The sequence below is a fragment of the Macrobrachium rosenbergii genome, chromosome 36, assembly GCF_040412425.1.
Source record: "Macrobrachium rosenbergii isolate ZJJX-2024 chromosome 36, ASM4041242v1, whole genome shotgun sequence".
Classification (NCBI taxonomy): Eukaryota; Metazoa; Arthropoda; class Malacostraca; order Decapoda; family Palaemonidae; genus Macrobrachium; species Macrobrachium rosenbergii.
Genome location: NC_089776.1, coordinates 18,580,002 through 18,593,024, shown reverse-complemented (window position 1 = coordinate 18,593,024; position 13,023 = coordinate 18,580,002). Strand labels below are relative to the sequence as shown.

Sequence of the window (13,023 nt, the reverse complement as noted above, 5' to 3'; positions counted from 1 at the left end):
TACTGATGTCAATGGAGGGCTGGAAAAACAATTACTGTAAACAGTATTAACAAAAAGGTCTCTCCTGTATTTATATTTGTTGCCAAATTACGATTATGCTCTATTAATCCTGATTGTTCATAGTATGAGTGCCAGGTAAGCCTCTCCCTCTCGACCTCTCCAACACCTCTTCACCAGCATCACTAGTCTTTGACCCTCAGCCTCCAGAGAAATCAGTCTTGGGCACCACTCTCCAGTCATTATTTTTAGATTGATGCTGGTAACTTTTCAGAGTAAGAGTGCAAAAGAATCCTTACTTTTCTCTTTCTTTATTGTATTTCTCCGTAAACTATTGCCTTTGTCTCAACTGCTTCCAATCTTTGACCAACCTAGGTATGTAGTTCTTCATCCAAACTAAGGTCTAAGGAAAGAGTCGAACCTAGATATAAAGATATATAACAAGTTCTAAAGAACTCGCAATCTAATTCGAAAGCCCTGTTTGTGATCCACCCCTTTCTGGGCAAGGGGCATGCCTCTGATCATTTCTAAGGTTGTCACCTTGTACAACCACGTAACATCCGGGAAAAACAAATCACTTTCTGTAAAACAGTGATTCAATTTAAAATGTAAATAAACTTTGCCCTTATCCTCAAGTACTTAGTGAGTGTAACAAGCAGGAAATATGCATGGTTAACACTTTTAGTGCCAGTACACATACCTGCTTCATGCCACCATTTACAACAAACTCATTCGACCCATTATCACATGACAGATACTCTGGCTTTTCATATCTTATGGAAATATTTCACGATGTTTAAAAGGTTGGGTACACAAAAAAGTTTCTCCAGTGTTAAAAAAAATCCTATTTAACTTGCCTTACCACATCTTTCACAAGTTCTATACACAAAATGAATAATGGTAGAGATTTACCACGCGATATCTTCTTTTAACGTGCTTTTTCCCATTTTTTGTATGGGGTAAGTACGATGCCTTCTTTTGAAGGACTTTGATTTGGCTTTGGGGCAGACTGAAGTCTCAATCGGCTGCCCTGCCTGACATCACTTAGACCCTGGTAGCGCATGTACATGTTTCATACCAATCACCAGCTCCCTTTCTCCCAGCAGCGAGGAGAGTTGAGCAGTTAGGTCGACAGTTCGAGACATGTGAGGTGTCTGTTATGTTTTCAGGAGATGTTGGAGTGGCTTTGTTTGTGTGTGTATTAGTCTGTAACACCCATTTGCTTTTAAGCAAACCTATCCGTTGATTACATACATAATCCCGGGGTGTCTACACGGATAGCAAAGTGTCCGCCTCTCTGACCGGTCGGCTGCAGATTTGAACCCACACCACAGACCTCTATGAAGTCCAGAGCTGCTGCTCTACTGACTCGGCCATCGAGGCTCTATTTACCACGCAATATATAAAATATATATTATATATACAGTATATATATGTATATTGTGTGTGTGTGTGTACTTGTGTTTTTGTGTGTAATTGTATATGTATATTTTTTGTCATAAAAAAAGAAAAAGGCAAAACCATGTCTACAGTAGAACTCTCAGGTCAAAAATATTAACTGTTAGGACATTTTATCAAGATGAAAGCGTTCTTCGAGTGGTTATTAGATTTATTGGAGCTGTTTTGAAGTGATTTTTTCATTAAATCTTAATTTTTATTTATTTTCACATCTAAAACACATTCCTGCTTTAAACATTTTTATTAAAATTCAACGTGTGTTTTTCAGAGATAATGTATACTCTATCTTACTGGAATGCCAACATTGACCGAGGCAATATCAGATACCACTAAGAAATATAGTTGTAAACATAAAATAGTATTAAAATTTAGACTAGTTTAAAAGGTTAACCACTGGGGTGAGAGAATCTATAATTGATACTCGCCTCATTTGAAAAATTTAACTCCTGGGTACTACCAAAGTATATTCTAATAAAGAGTTAACTGTCTACGCCCTAATAAGACGTTATATTCACCAGTGGGATATCAACACAGTAAAAAATTATCCTGATGGAAGTGATATAGCCCATTTATTGTCTTCTGGAAAATGCCACAACTGAGAATTTCTCTTAAAGCATCATAAAAATATAGTTAATCTTAAAGTGATATTTATAAGTTCAACTAGTCGCATAAAATACAAATAAAAAACAATTAATATTTTGACGTTTCAGTCCCAAAATACCTCATGTTCTCTAAGAGATCAATCCAGTTTCCATAAACTCATCAAATATTGACAGATAACGAGGTTTGCACAAAGGATGCGTGTTGAGCTTACTCAAAGTTATCATCCTGAGCTCTTGCATGAGTTCCTCCAGATCTCTGTCCGTAAACTCCGGAACATCGTCGGGTTCCATCAGTAATGCCGGAATGAGAGACAAGGCAAAGGCCAAGCCAGTCTTATTTTTGTCTCGGAATTCTTCCAGGAGCTCCTTTTGGTTGAAGTACATGGGCAGGCCACCCCCTTCGAGCACCTCTTTGTAAGCCGAATGGTAGACGGACATGAAATGGTCGATGTTCGGTCTCCTGACGTCCCCAGTGACGCTTGTGTACAAGAAGTAATTCAAGTCACAGGCGAGAGATACCTCACGGCATATCTGTAGGTCTACTAGCATGAGATCTACCGGGTGGCCTTCGTCGTCATATCGTCATATCTGTAAGAAGCGAACCTGACAAGATCTCCGGCGCTTTTGCAAAGATATTTCTATGACTAAACGAAACCGTTTTCTGTCACTTTGTAAAAAAAATATAGCGATATCAGTCTACCTGACAAGATCTCCGGCGCACTTTTGCAAAGATATTTCTATCAGAGGCACGGACTAAACGAAACTTGGGAATATATTCTAAACGTATGCACACTGAATGTTGGGTATTAACATTTCGCGTCACTTTGTAAAAAAAAATATAGTGCTAACCTGACAAGATCTCCGGTGCACTTTTGCAAAGATATTTCTATCAGAGGCACGGACTAAACGAAACTTGGGAATATATTCTAAACGTATGCACACTGAATGTTGGTTATTAACATTTCGCGTCACTTTGTAAAAAAAAAAAATATAGTGCTATCGGTCTACCTGACAAGATCTCCGGTGCACTTTTGCAAAGATATTTCTATCAGAGGCACGGACTAAACGAAACTTGGGAATATATTCTAAACGTATGCACACTGAATGTTGGTTATTAACATTTCGCGTCACTTTGTAAAAAAAAATATAGTGCTATCGGTCTACCTGACAAGATCTCCGGCGCACTTTTGCAAAGATATTTCTATCAGAGGCACGGACTAAACGAAACTTGGGAATATATTCTAAACGTATGCACACTGAATGTTGGGCATTAACATTTCGCGTCACTTTGTAAAAAAAATATAGTGCTATCGGTCTACCTGACAAGATCTCCGGCGCACTTTTGCAAAGATATTTCTATCAGAGGCACGGACTAAACGAAACTTGGGAATATATTCTAAACGTATGCACACTGAATGTTGGTTATTAACATTTCGCGTCACTTTGTAAAAAAAAAAAATATAGTGCTATCGGTCTACCTGACAAGATCTCCGTGCACTTTTGCAAAGATATTTCTATCAGAGGCACGGACTAAACGAAACTTGGGAATATATTCTAAACGTATGCACACTGAATGTTGGTTATTAACATTTCGCGTCACTTTGTAAAAAAAAAAAAATATAGTGCTATCGTAAACTTTATCTAAACGAAACTTGGGAATATAACTGAATAACATTTCGCGTCACTTTGTAAAAAAATATAGTGCTATCGGTCTACCTGACAAGATCTCCGGCGCACTTTTGCAAAGATATTTCTATCAGAGGCACGGACTAAACGAAACTTGGGAATATATTCTAAACGTATGCACACTGAATGTTGGTTATTGCAGCACTTTGTAAAAAAAAAAAATATATCTATCGGAACAAGATCTCCGGTGCACTTTTGCAAAGATATTTTATCAACACGGACTAAAAGACTTGGGAATATATTCTAAACGTATGCACACTGAATGTTGGTTATTAACATTTCGCGTCACTTTGACTTTTGTGACAAGATTCCGGTGCACTTTTGCAAAGATAATAATTAAAACATATTCTAAAATGCAAAGTGTTGGGCATTAACATTTCTACAAAAATTTCAATAAATCGATTTTTTTGGGAAACCTACTGTGCTTTCCAGCATCTAGAACTAAGATACAACCGCAAAAATACTTGTAAAAAGAACTTTTGCACTTCCCCCTAGATAATCAAATAATTCAAAATTAAAATATATCCTACAAAAATACATAAAAAACATAACTACACGTGGGAGCATGAAGAGATTGTTTAATGGAGCCCAAGATCCAGCGAAGATATTGGATAACGTACTTTCCAACACGAGTCACTTAAAATGCGCGAAAACTTAAAATTTAAGAATAAACACATTACATATCTGTTCAAAAGAAGTTATAACGCAAAAGAACCCGTTATTATAACTATGGTGACGTGTAAGAAACGAATAACCGGGGCCAGCCCGATGGTCTAAGTGAGGGCTGATAAGAAAGCCTCCAGGAACCAACTTAGTGGTGATGTGGTGATCATGACAGCGATAAAAGCAGTCTGGCCCAGCATAATATATTCAGCGTTATTCTAATCTGGTTTCTACTCGAACAGCGAAAGGAAAGCTTCGTTGTTTACGCTGGTTGTCATTCATCAGCTAACACAAAGCCACGTAACATCCTTCTTTTACAGTACTTGAACTACAAATACATTTGATTGCCAGGGATAATGGTCAGTACTGGAGGTTTTGGACCATCCATAATGAATCAGATTTCAGGGGAAGTGACGCCATCGATGACCTTTGTTGTGTCAGGCAGGTTTGTTCGAAATAAATTGAACAGGGAAAGCAGAGCAATGGGTAGTTTACTGCTTCATTCTGCTTGAAATGTTTTCATCAGTCCGTTAATGTTATAACCAATTTTTCTTCTTCTCCGATGGGCAGCTTTTCATCAACTTACGGCGTTATTACAAATTAATTACCTTTAATTCCCTTTCACTCCAGTTACATTCTTGCCTTTTTCATTGCCCCCTTTCCCAAGACAGAAATTTTTATCTTCCTTTTTTTATATGCTGAAAAATTAAACGCCCCATATCTCTCTCTCTCTCTCTCTCTCTCTCTCTCTCTCTCTCTCTCTCTCTCTCTCTCTCAAAACTTTACGCTACAAGTGGTGAAAGAAATAATAATTTTGTTTATGCTTCTAAGAAAACGGAAAATTTAGGTGTTTTCTTTCTGTATTCTGTCTTTGGTAGTTTCTTATTGTCTCTCCATCAAAAGTCATTCTTGTGGTACAGAAGTGATCATCTTTGCAAACAGCAGTTAAACAAGCACGGAGATTAATACTGAGACTAGAAATTATTATTCCTCAGGATGTTTGGCAAATATGTGATTTGATAAACAGTAAAACAGTATTGCTGACATTCCCAAACTTACTTGAAAAGAATGTTGTTGTTCCAGCAGTCGCCATGGCATATGCTGCTATACTTCTCGCTTTGCATGGCAGTTGTAAAAACATTTTCTATCTCCAGTTTGAATGTTTTCAGCCATTCAATGGCCGTCTCGTAGCCACCGACTCTTTCCAGCATCATCATTCCAGTGTCGACGTTAGCTTGAAACACTGGCAAAAATAGGTCTCTGGCTTTGGGGAAAAAGTTGAAGAAATCCAGAGCGAGGAAGTCATATTTCTCAGCGGCGGGCCTCCCTTCCAAAGACTTCTTCCTCAGGAGGTAAGATGCCCCGTGCAGTCTGGCAAGCTCCGCCAAAACAAGAGAGCAGTGATCCTTGCTCATGCCTTTCTTTCTGTCAAACATTTTGTAGTCTCTCGCTCTTAGGTCCTCGAAATAAATCTGCTCCTTCCCTTCTTCCAGCAAGACAAGAAAACACTTGGGAAAGCGTAGAGGTTTTTGACCAGCAGCGGTTAGTGCTCCGTTCAACACGGGAGCAAGTTGTTCATAAAATTTCCCTTCCTTTTTGAACATGAATGGTGTCATGTCTGGGATACCTTCCATCCTCCTTTGTGCATTGAGCTTGACTATGTAAGACACTTCGCAATCCTCTTCATTGCCCTTAGAAAACTTGACTCCGACGCTTGTCACGAAACAGGCATAGTTATCTCCCGGTTTGGTGAAGTCAATAACCTTCCAAGATTTCAAGAGGGCATCGCTCCCCTTGTCTGCCTCAAGGACTTTCTTCACGCTGTCTTCAGTTATCACACTCTGAGGTGTGACAGGCTTCATTTCATTGGCCGCCACTGGAAAATATCAAGAAAATCATTACTAACAAACAAATGCATAATTATACGAGCACAAATTAAGGACTGCGCAAATTATGATTTGCTTGAATATCTGAACTTTTTTATTAGCATTGCTGACTAATTCTTGTGATATTCCTTATATCCTAACAAAGCTATACTTATAACCATACCAGATTTCGAGAATTGCTTACTTGCAATACATTAATCATTTTCCTTTCTCCCTTTAGCTTTTCTCTCTCTCTCTCTCTCTCTCTCTCTCTCTCTCTCTCTCTCTCTCTCTCTCTCTTATTGAAAAAAAGCCGCTGTAAATTATCAAAATAAGATAAAATAAAAAGTACATAATACTCGTTATTATATCAAAATTTGCTCCCAGGTTAAAATTAGTCAAAGTGTGGTTAACAATCTCTGCAATAAACAAATATCTGAAACCATTATAAAAAAAAACACACACACATCAATACAATGCAAAAAATCACAAAAAAAATATTTGCAGTGAACATTCCATCCCAAAAAAACAATGACAAATAAGTAAGATACCACCAAAAATAGATTCAAAATCGGACCATTATAAAAAAAAAGTATACGTAAGCTCGGCATGAAACAACGCCTGAACATCATCTTACAAGGAAATTAGGCAAAGGTTTGTAGATGATAGTTCCTATTAGTTGAGAAGTCAAATGTATTAGTCACTGGAAATTTTGTTCACTTGCAATATAATGTAATGCTGTATTTACGAGTATATATTACTGCAGGCATCCATTCGAGATAACCATCTGTTGATAAAGGCAGATGAAATTCTGAATTCCTAAGTTGTATATGGTGTTACATCAGGCACTAGCAGACAACCCAGCGCTGCCCGGGAAAACTCTGAATGACAACCGATAAACTCTCTCTCTCTCTCTCCAACCCTCCCTGACTCTTTCCCTCTTTCTTCTCCCTAACACCTCTTCTACTCTCTCTTACTTCCTCTCTCTTTCTCTCTCTCTTGCACTTCCTTTCTCTCTCTCTCTCTCTCTCTCTCTCTCTCTCTCTCTCTCTCTCTCTCTCTCTCTCTCTCTCTCCAACCATCCTTGTCTCTTTCCCTCTTTCTTCTCCCTAACACCTCTTCTACTCTCTCTCTCTTACTTCCTCTCTCTTTCTCTCTCTCTTGCACTTCCTTTCTCTCTTCTCTCTTCTCTCTCTCTCTCTCTCTCTCTCTCTCTCTCTCTCTCTCTCCAACCCACCCTGCCTGTTCCCTCTTTCTTCTCCTTAACACCTCTTCTACTCTCTCTCTCTCTCTCTCTCCCTGCCTCTTCCCTCTTTCTTCTCCCTAACACCCCCTGTACTCTCTCTCTCTCTCTCTCTCTCACTTCCTCTCCCTCTCATTCTCTCTCTGTCACCCCCTTCCAACCCCCACCCCCTTTGGTGCCATTGATGTCTTACCCCCACAGTAATCTTTTCCATAAGTCTATGGGCATAACCTGCCCCGTTTCGCTGGCAGAACCAGCCCCATTTCAGGAAAGCCCTTCCACCCCCACCCCCTTTGGTGCTAGTGATGTCTTACCCCCACAATGTTCTTTTCGAGATAGTAAGTCATATGTATACCAAGTTTGGTTGAAATTGCTCCATGCGTTTCAGAGTGTATGTGGAACATACACACACGCATACATACATCCATTTTTATTTATATAGATTAGTGTCAATTCCTTTTTTTCAATCAACAACTCTGTTATACTTGTTACAGGAGTCTCAACAATGTTTCTATCAATCATTGTGGAGAAACCATACTGTTTGTGTCTATCTGATGACCCGGCTACTACCGCAATGGACCCAAATTGCACAAGCCAGAAATCAATCCACACATGTTCATTCTGGCAGGGCATTTCCACATGCCTACATTTGATCAACTGAAAATTTTTTACTAAAGGCTGAACACTTCTTTACCCTGTCAGCTTTTGTTTCAAGCAAATGAAATTGGCTTTTACTTCACTGTAGGACATGTTTATATCCACACACTTTGGATGTGACTCCTTTAGGACATAATATAAAACAATATGTCTCTTATTAATGATGTTTATCGCATATGGAGCTTCCCGCTTCTCCAAACCTAAGGTGTCGCATGTGCATTTTACTAGCTGCCGTAAAAGGCACACAATATTCACGAAGTAGCAATTAAGGTATGCAAAAAGAGATATCGCTGCCACATTCAAACAGTATCAGCATTACAGCATGCTGGTGTTTTTATTCAAGTATCATTTTCCCAATGAACAAGTTTGTATGCTTTGACCACCTAATCTAAGGCCAGTGCAGTCTGAAATAGGTCCTCATTTGAACTTGAACAGAGGAGTTTTTCTCATTTCTAGCAGTAACCCATAATCATCTTTGCTCTTTATTTTTTGATATGGCTGATTTAGAAGTTTTCTAGCTGTAGGACGCAATGGGATTCCAACTACATCTAATCAAAGAGTCACTCATCTTCCTTGAGTTCAAACCTCAGGAATACTTGTAGCTTTGGGTAACGGCAATGAGCATTTCACTTCCCACAAGAGCTCCTGTCAATCAGTTCCCTTCAAATTCAGTACGTCTAAGATCTCAGATCACTGTTGCGTCACTAGTCACCACTTCTGTTACCTCCAAGAAAATACACCTCGAAATCAGTTATTGCAATCTGCGCATTCTTGCTTCCATCCGAATTTCCTGAGGAGTTAGCTCACTTTTCCCAATTTTAAAATTATATCATTAGCACCTAAAACTCCTCTATAACTTGGTGTAGACAATGTCATTTACGTGCTAGTTAAGAACTAAGCTTAATTTACCTCAGGCAAAGTTTTTTTAATAGCGAAACATTGCACAGGCGAGTTCTCTCTCTCTCTCTCTCTCTCTCTCTCTCTCTCTCTCTCTCTCTCTCTCTCTCTCTCTCTCTCTCTCAATCAAACAGTCATTCAAAACTCAAAATATAGAACCACCTCCTTGTTATCTCGTTATCACAGACTGTCGATAGCATATAATCAACAGTACTTTGATTTTTGATAGGAGTTATTTGGTTATTGCCAGACACAGAGTAATCCAGATAAATGATTTAATACGATAATACACATCCAAGATCCAACGTCTAAAACCCCTCAATTGTGTTTCACGTGCTCACTTATATTCTGTAAATTTTTCTCTGCCTTTTAACCTTAATCATGTAATCTTAATCAGCAAATCGGGCCAAAAATGACAAAAAATTAGGTCAATTTAAATTTTCATCACTTGGTTCATTAGGCAGGTCGATTACAGTTTGCTCAAGCTATTAGTCAGGGAGACCTCAATTACTAATAGGTGGCATCGTAAGTCTCAAAGGAGCAATGGTCACTCAACACCAATGTGAAATTTTTTCTTGAGGATTCCAAGCACCCTGCACAAGCCTAGTTTCTCAATCCGTCCAATCACATGCGACAGATATTTCTGGATCAAGGGAAAGACTGTAAAAACGATATTATTCATCATATAACAGAATATAATTAGCTACAAATTCGTGAACAGCCACAAATATCGTTTAATATTTAACTCACATTACTTCCGGAGTAACTTACACCAAAAGGGAATTATAAATACTAAGTGTTTCGTCACCAGTGGTATTTGAACCGCTGCCTGGTTGAGAAACAACGATGCACACTGAACCATGAAGAGATGCTCAGTGGTAAAAAGTCACTGTACATAATTGTTTTCAAACCAGGCAGTGCTACTTAAGGTAATAAGGAAAATGATGTGACGAGGATATCTTGTCAAAGGCCATTTTGAGGAACAGACAGATGTGGTCTAGGTTCAGTAAAAGCACCAGCAGCAACAACATCCCGTTTGCTTTTACAATGGTGGAAGAGATGAAGTACACAAGCTACACCACTCAATGTATGAATCTTCTCTATAAGATCCTACTGATTAGCTAGGTCAAAGGCAGTGCTATGATCAGTTTGAACAAGAATGGAATCCTATTCATAATCAAGCTATTCTTGAACATAACTACAGTTGACTCATTTTAAGAATATCACTCGGCCACGCCCACATCCTCCTTACCCCACCCCACCACCCCAACTTAACTAAGTTAGCCTCCCCTCTTTCATGATATTACTCATATGGCTGGCAGCCTATCCTTATTGTGAGCCAGAGTCGGACAGGGATGAACGAGTTGAAGCAGTCATTGACGCACAGAGAGAGAGAGAGAGAGAGAGAGAGAGAGAGAGAGAGAGAGAGAGAGAGAGAGAGAGAGAATTACTATTTGTGTTGTCTTGAAGAGGAAACTTTTAAAAGTATGTTGATAGAACAGTTGTACAAAAATAAGTACCAATTTACAGGTTCTAGACCCTCCTTTAGTTATTGAATGAACGGCCTTTCGATGTTATCAGCAGGATCCAGAGAAGAGTTAGTGTGTCATAGCCAAGCAGCAACTGATATCGTCCGAGAGTGCGGTACAATAATGTCATGCATTATCTAGGTGCCAGGGGAAGGGGGCGTGGCCGAAAGATATTCTTAAAATGGGTCGACTTTTTTATAGTTAGATCTCAAAGAGCCCTGCAAGAACAAGTTGTATTCTGTAGGTATACTGCCTCTCAGGAGGCAAGTGCCTGGATTGAATGTACTTACATAAGTGTTCAAAGATCAACTTAGTAACTTTAGAGAACTTAGAAAGGATGAAGACTGACTTGTTCACTATATTCGTCACCTATACAACCCTTTAGAACAGGAACCAAATTACATATTAGCTTTTGAAGAACCAATTTTTAAGGATAAAGCAGATAAACAGTCTTCACGATAATACTGACTAATCTCAATCTTGTCCTTTTTGTAAAAAATTATTGAAACAGGCATATCAGTATCTTGTCTATCATTTTACAATCATCTTATAAAGCTTAACATTTCCACCGGACTGACTCCTTGAAATGTGTTCATGATGAAAAAACTTCAACTTTAGTACAATATTGGATACAATGTATGATGTTATTTTACAAGACTTAGAATCGACAGAGATTGTGGCGGATGTACCGGCAAAAAATGTGCAGAAAACTTATCCAGAGAAGTACCTCAAGGCAGTGTTCTGTGATCTAAATTACTTACTGTAGTATATATACGTACTAATAAATTTTAGCTTCTGATAAAATATAAAAGAAGCCTATACTTTTACAGATAATAAACAGTTTGATCTTGTTACAGAAAACGTTATCAATATCATCTCCGATAAAGGCCATAATGCCGGATATGAAGAGTTCAACTGACAAAAAAATAGACATTAAATGGGGACAAAAACTGAAGACATTGATGGGATAAAAGTAAAACCTAAAATAACTAAATATATAGAGTATCATTACATTATATAATAGAAAGAAGTGAAGACATTATGAAGGCTAGGGGTACTGATATGGAAGATCTCGTGTTAAATTTAATGAAATTACATAACATGGAAGAAGAGATAAAGCTTTCACAAAGAAGTCTCTGAAAAGAATACAATAAAAATGCCTGTTTATATTTTTGTAATCACACGATTAGGCTATTGTAACGGTTTTTCTTTAAGATGGTTTGGCAAGTCATTCACAAAAAAAGGTACAAGGATCATCCCATAAGACGGCTAGTCTAATAGAACTTCACCGGTTACCGATTAATCAAGATTAAAATATAAAATATCGGTTTCCGCCAATACTTCAGTAGAAAGTATGTCACTGAAATATTTAAGACGTCTCGAGCCATATTTCCTAAGCGTAAAGTAATTTCTCGTTAATTAAAAAATTTTGGTTTGGAACCTGAATGGGATTCACTTTAGTCGAGGGCGATAAGAACGCTTCCAAAAGCAACCGTGAAGGACTGAAATAAAGGCGATTGAGTTCAGACAACAGTAACTGGGATCAAACCTCTTCCTCTTTTTCTTCTTCTTGTGATCTCCCAGCACGGGCAAGATATGAACTAGGGTTGACCGTCCCTCTGCCCTTTGCTTATAAACACTATGATGCTCACCTTCACGGTTACATTCAAATAAAACTTCCTTTTGCGCTTCATCGATACATCCGACCTTGATATCCACTAACACTGGTGACATTTAAGATTTAGATGAAATTTTTCTTGATAACAATTACCGACGATACATAATTTTTCTAAGTTTCAGCAAATCACTCTTGACACGCGGAGAGAGAGAGAGAGAGAGAGAGAGAGAGAGAGAGAGAGAGGAATGAATGACATCTTTCAGATTATCGAGTCTTGATTTTCATGAAAATCGAAATATAACTGGAAAAACAACAATATTATGAAACTCAACAGTAAGAACATTGCCTCGTACTCGTAAACAATGACGCAATATCCTTGCTCTCGGCACAAAAGCTTCGGGAACTCGCAGACAAGCGCACTACTCTCGATGTGAAACGCAAGTCACTGAGTAAAAGCCGACTGGCGCGACTCGTTCCACAGCACGGGAAGATGAGAACGTAAAAGAGTGAGAGTGACCTTCGGATGGTGCTTCTAGTCGCATTTTCAGAGGTTTTTCTCTACAGCTCTGCACCTACGTCATAGCATAACTAGGATGTATGTAGACAAAAATTCATGTGAGTGTTTGCTTGAATTAGCGCCAGGCCACAAATTAAGTGATGAGCAAACATAATTAGTGGCACGTAATATACGAATGTGCTTATCCACTCTAACGTTAGTTTCATACGATAGTCCAATGAGAGACGCCCTTGAAAGCTGATCCCCGAACCCTTTCCTTGAATATTTACATGCACACTCACGCATGAATAG

At 38.6% G+C, this 13,023-nt stretch overlaps 1 protein-coding gene across 1 annotated transcript; it reads right to left on the bottom strand.

Moving 5' to 3' along the window:
- Positions 1-2,005: 2,005 nt before the first annotated feature.
- Positions 2,006-12,729, bottom strand: LOC136856697 (uncharacterized). The gene is made up of 3 exons (XM_067134755.1): positions 12,569-12,729; positions 5,465-6,282; positions 2,006-2,636 (listed from the first exon to the last, which is right to left on the bottom strand). Coding segments are annotated over exons 1-3 (1,269 nt in total). The 5' UTR covers positions 12,570-12,729; the 3' UTR covers positions 2,006-2,186.
- Between the last annotated feature and the right edge of the window lie 294 nt (positions 12,730-13,023).

Bases quoted from the DNA above. Each gene is read 5' to 3' on its own strand.
- LOC136856697 (XM_067134755.1), bottom strand. The intron at 2,637-5,464 runs TAAGTTTGGGAA...CAGATATGACGA, and splicing joins ACAACAACATTCTTTTCAAG to TATGACGACGAAGGCCACCC.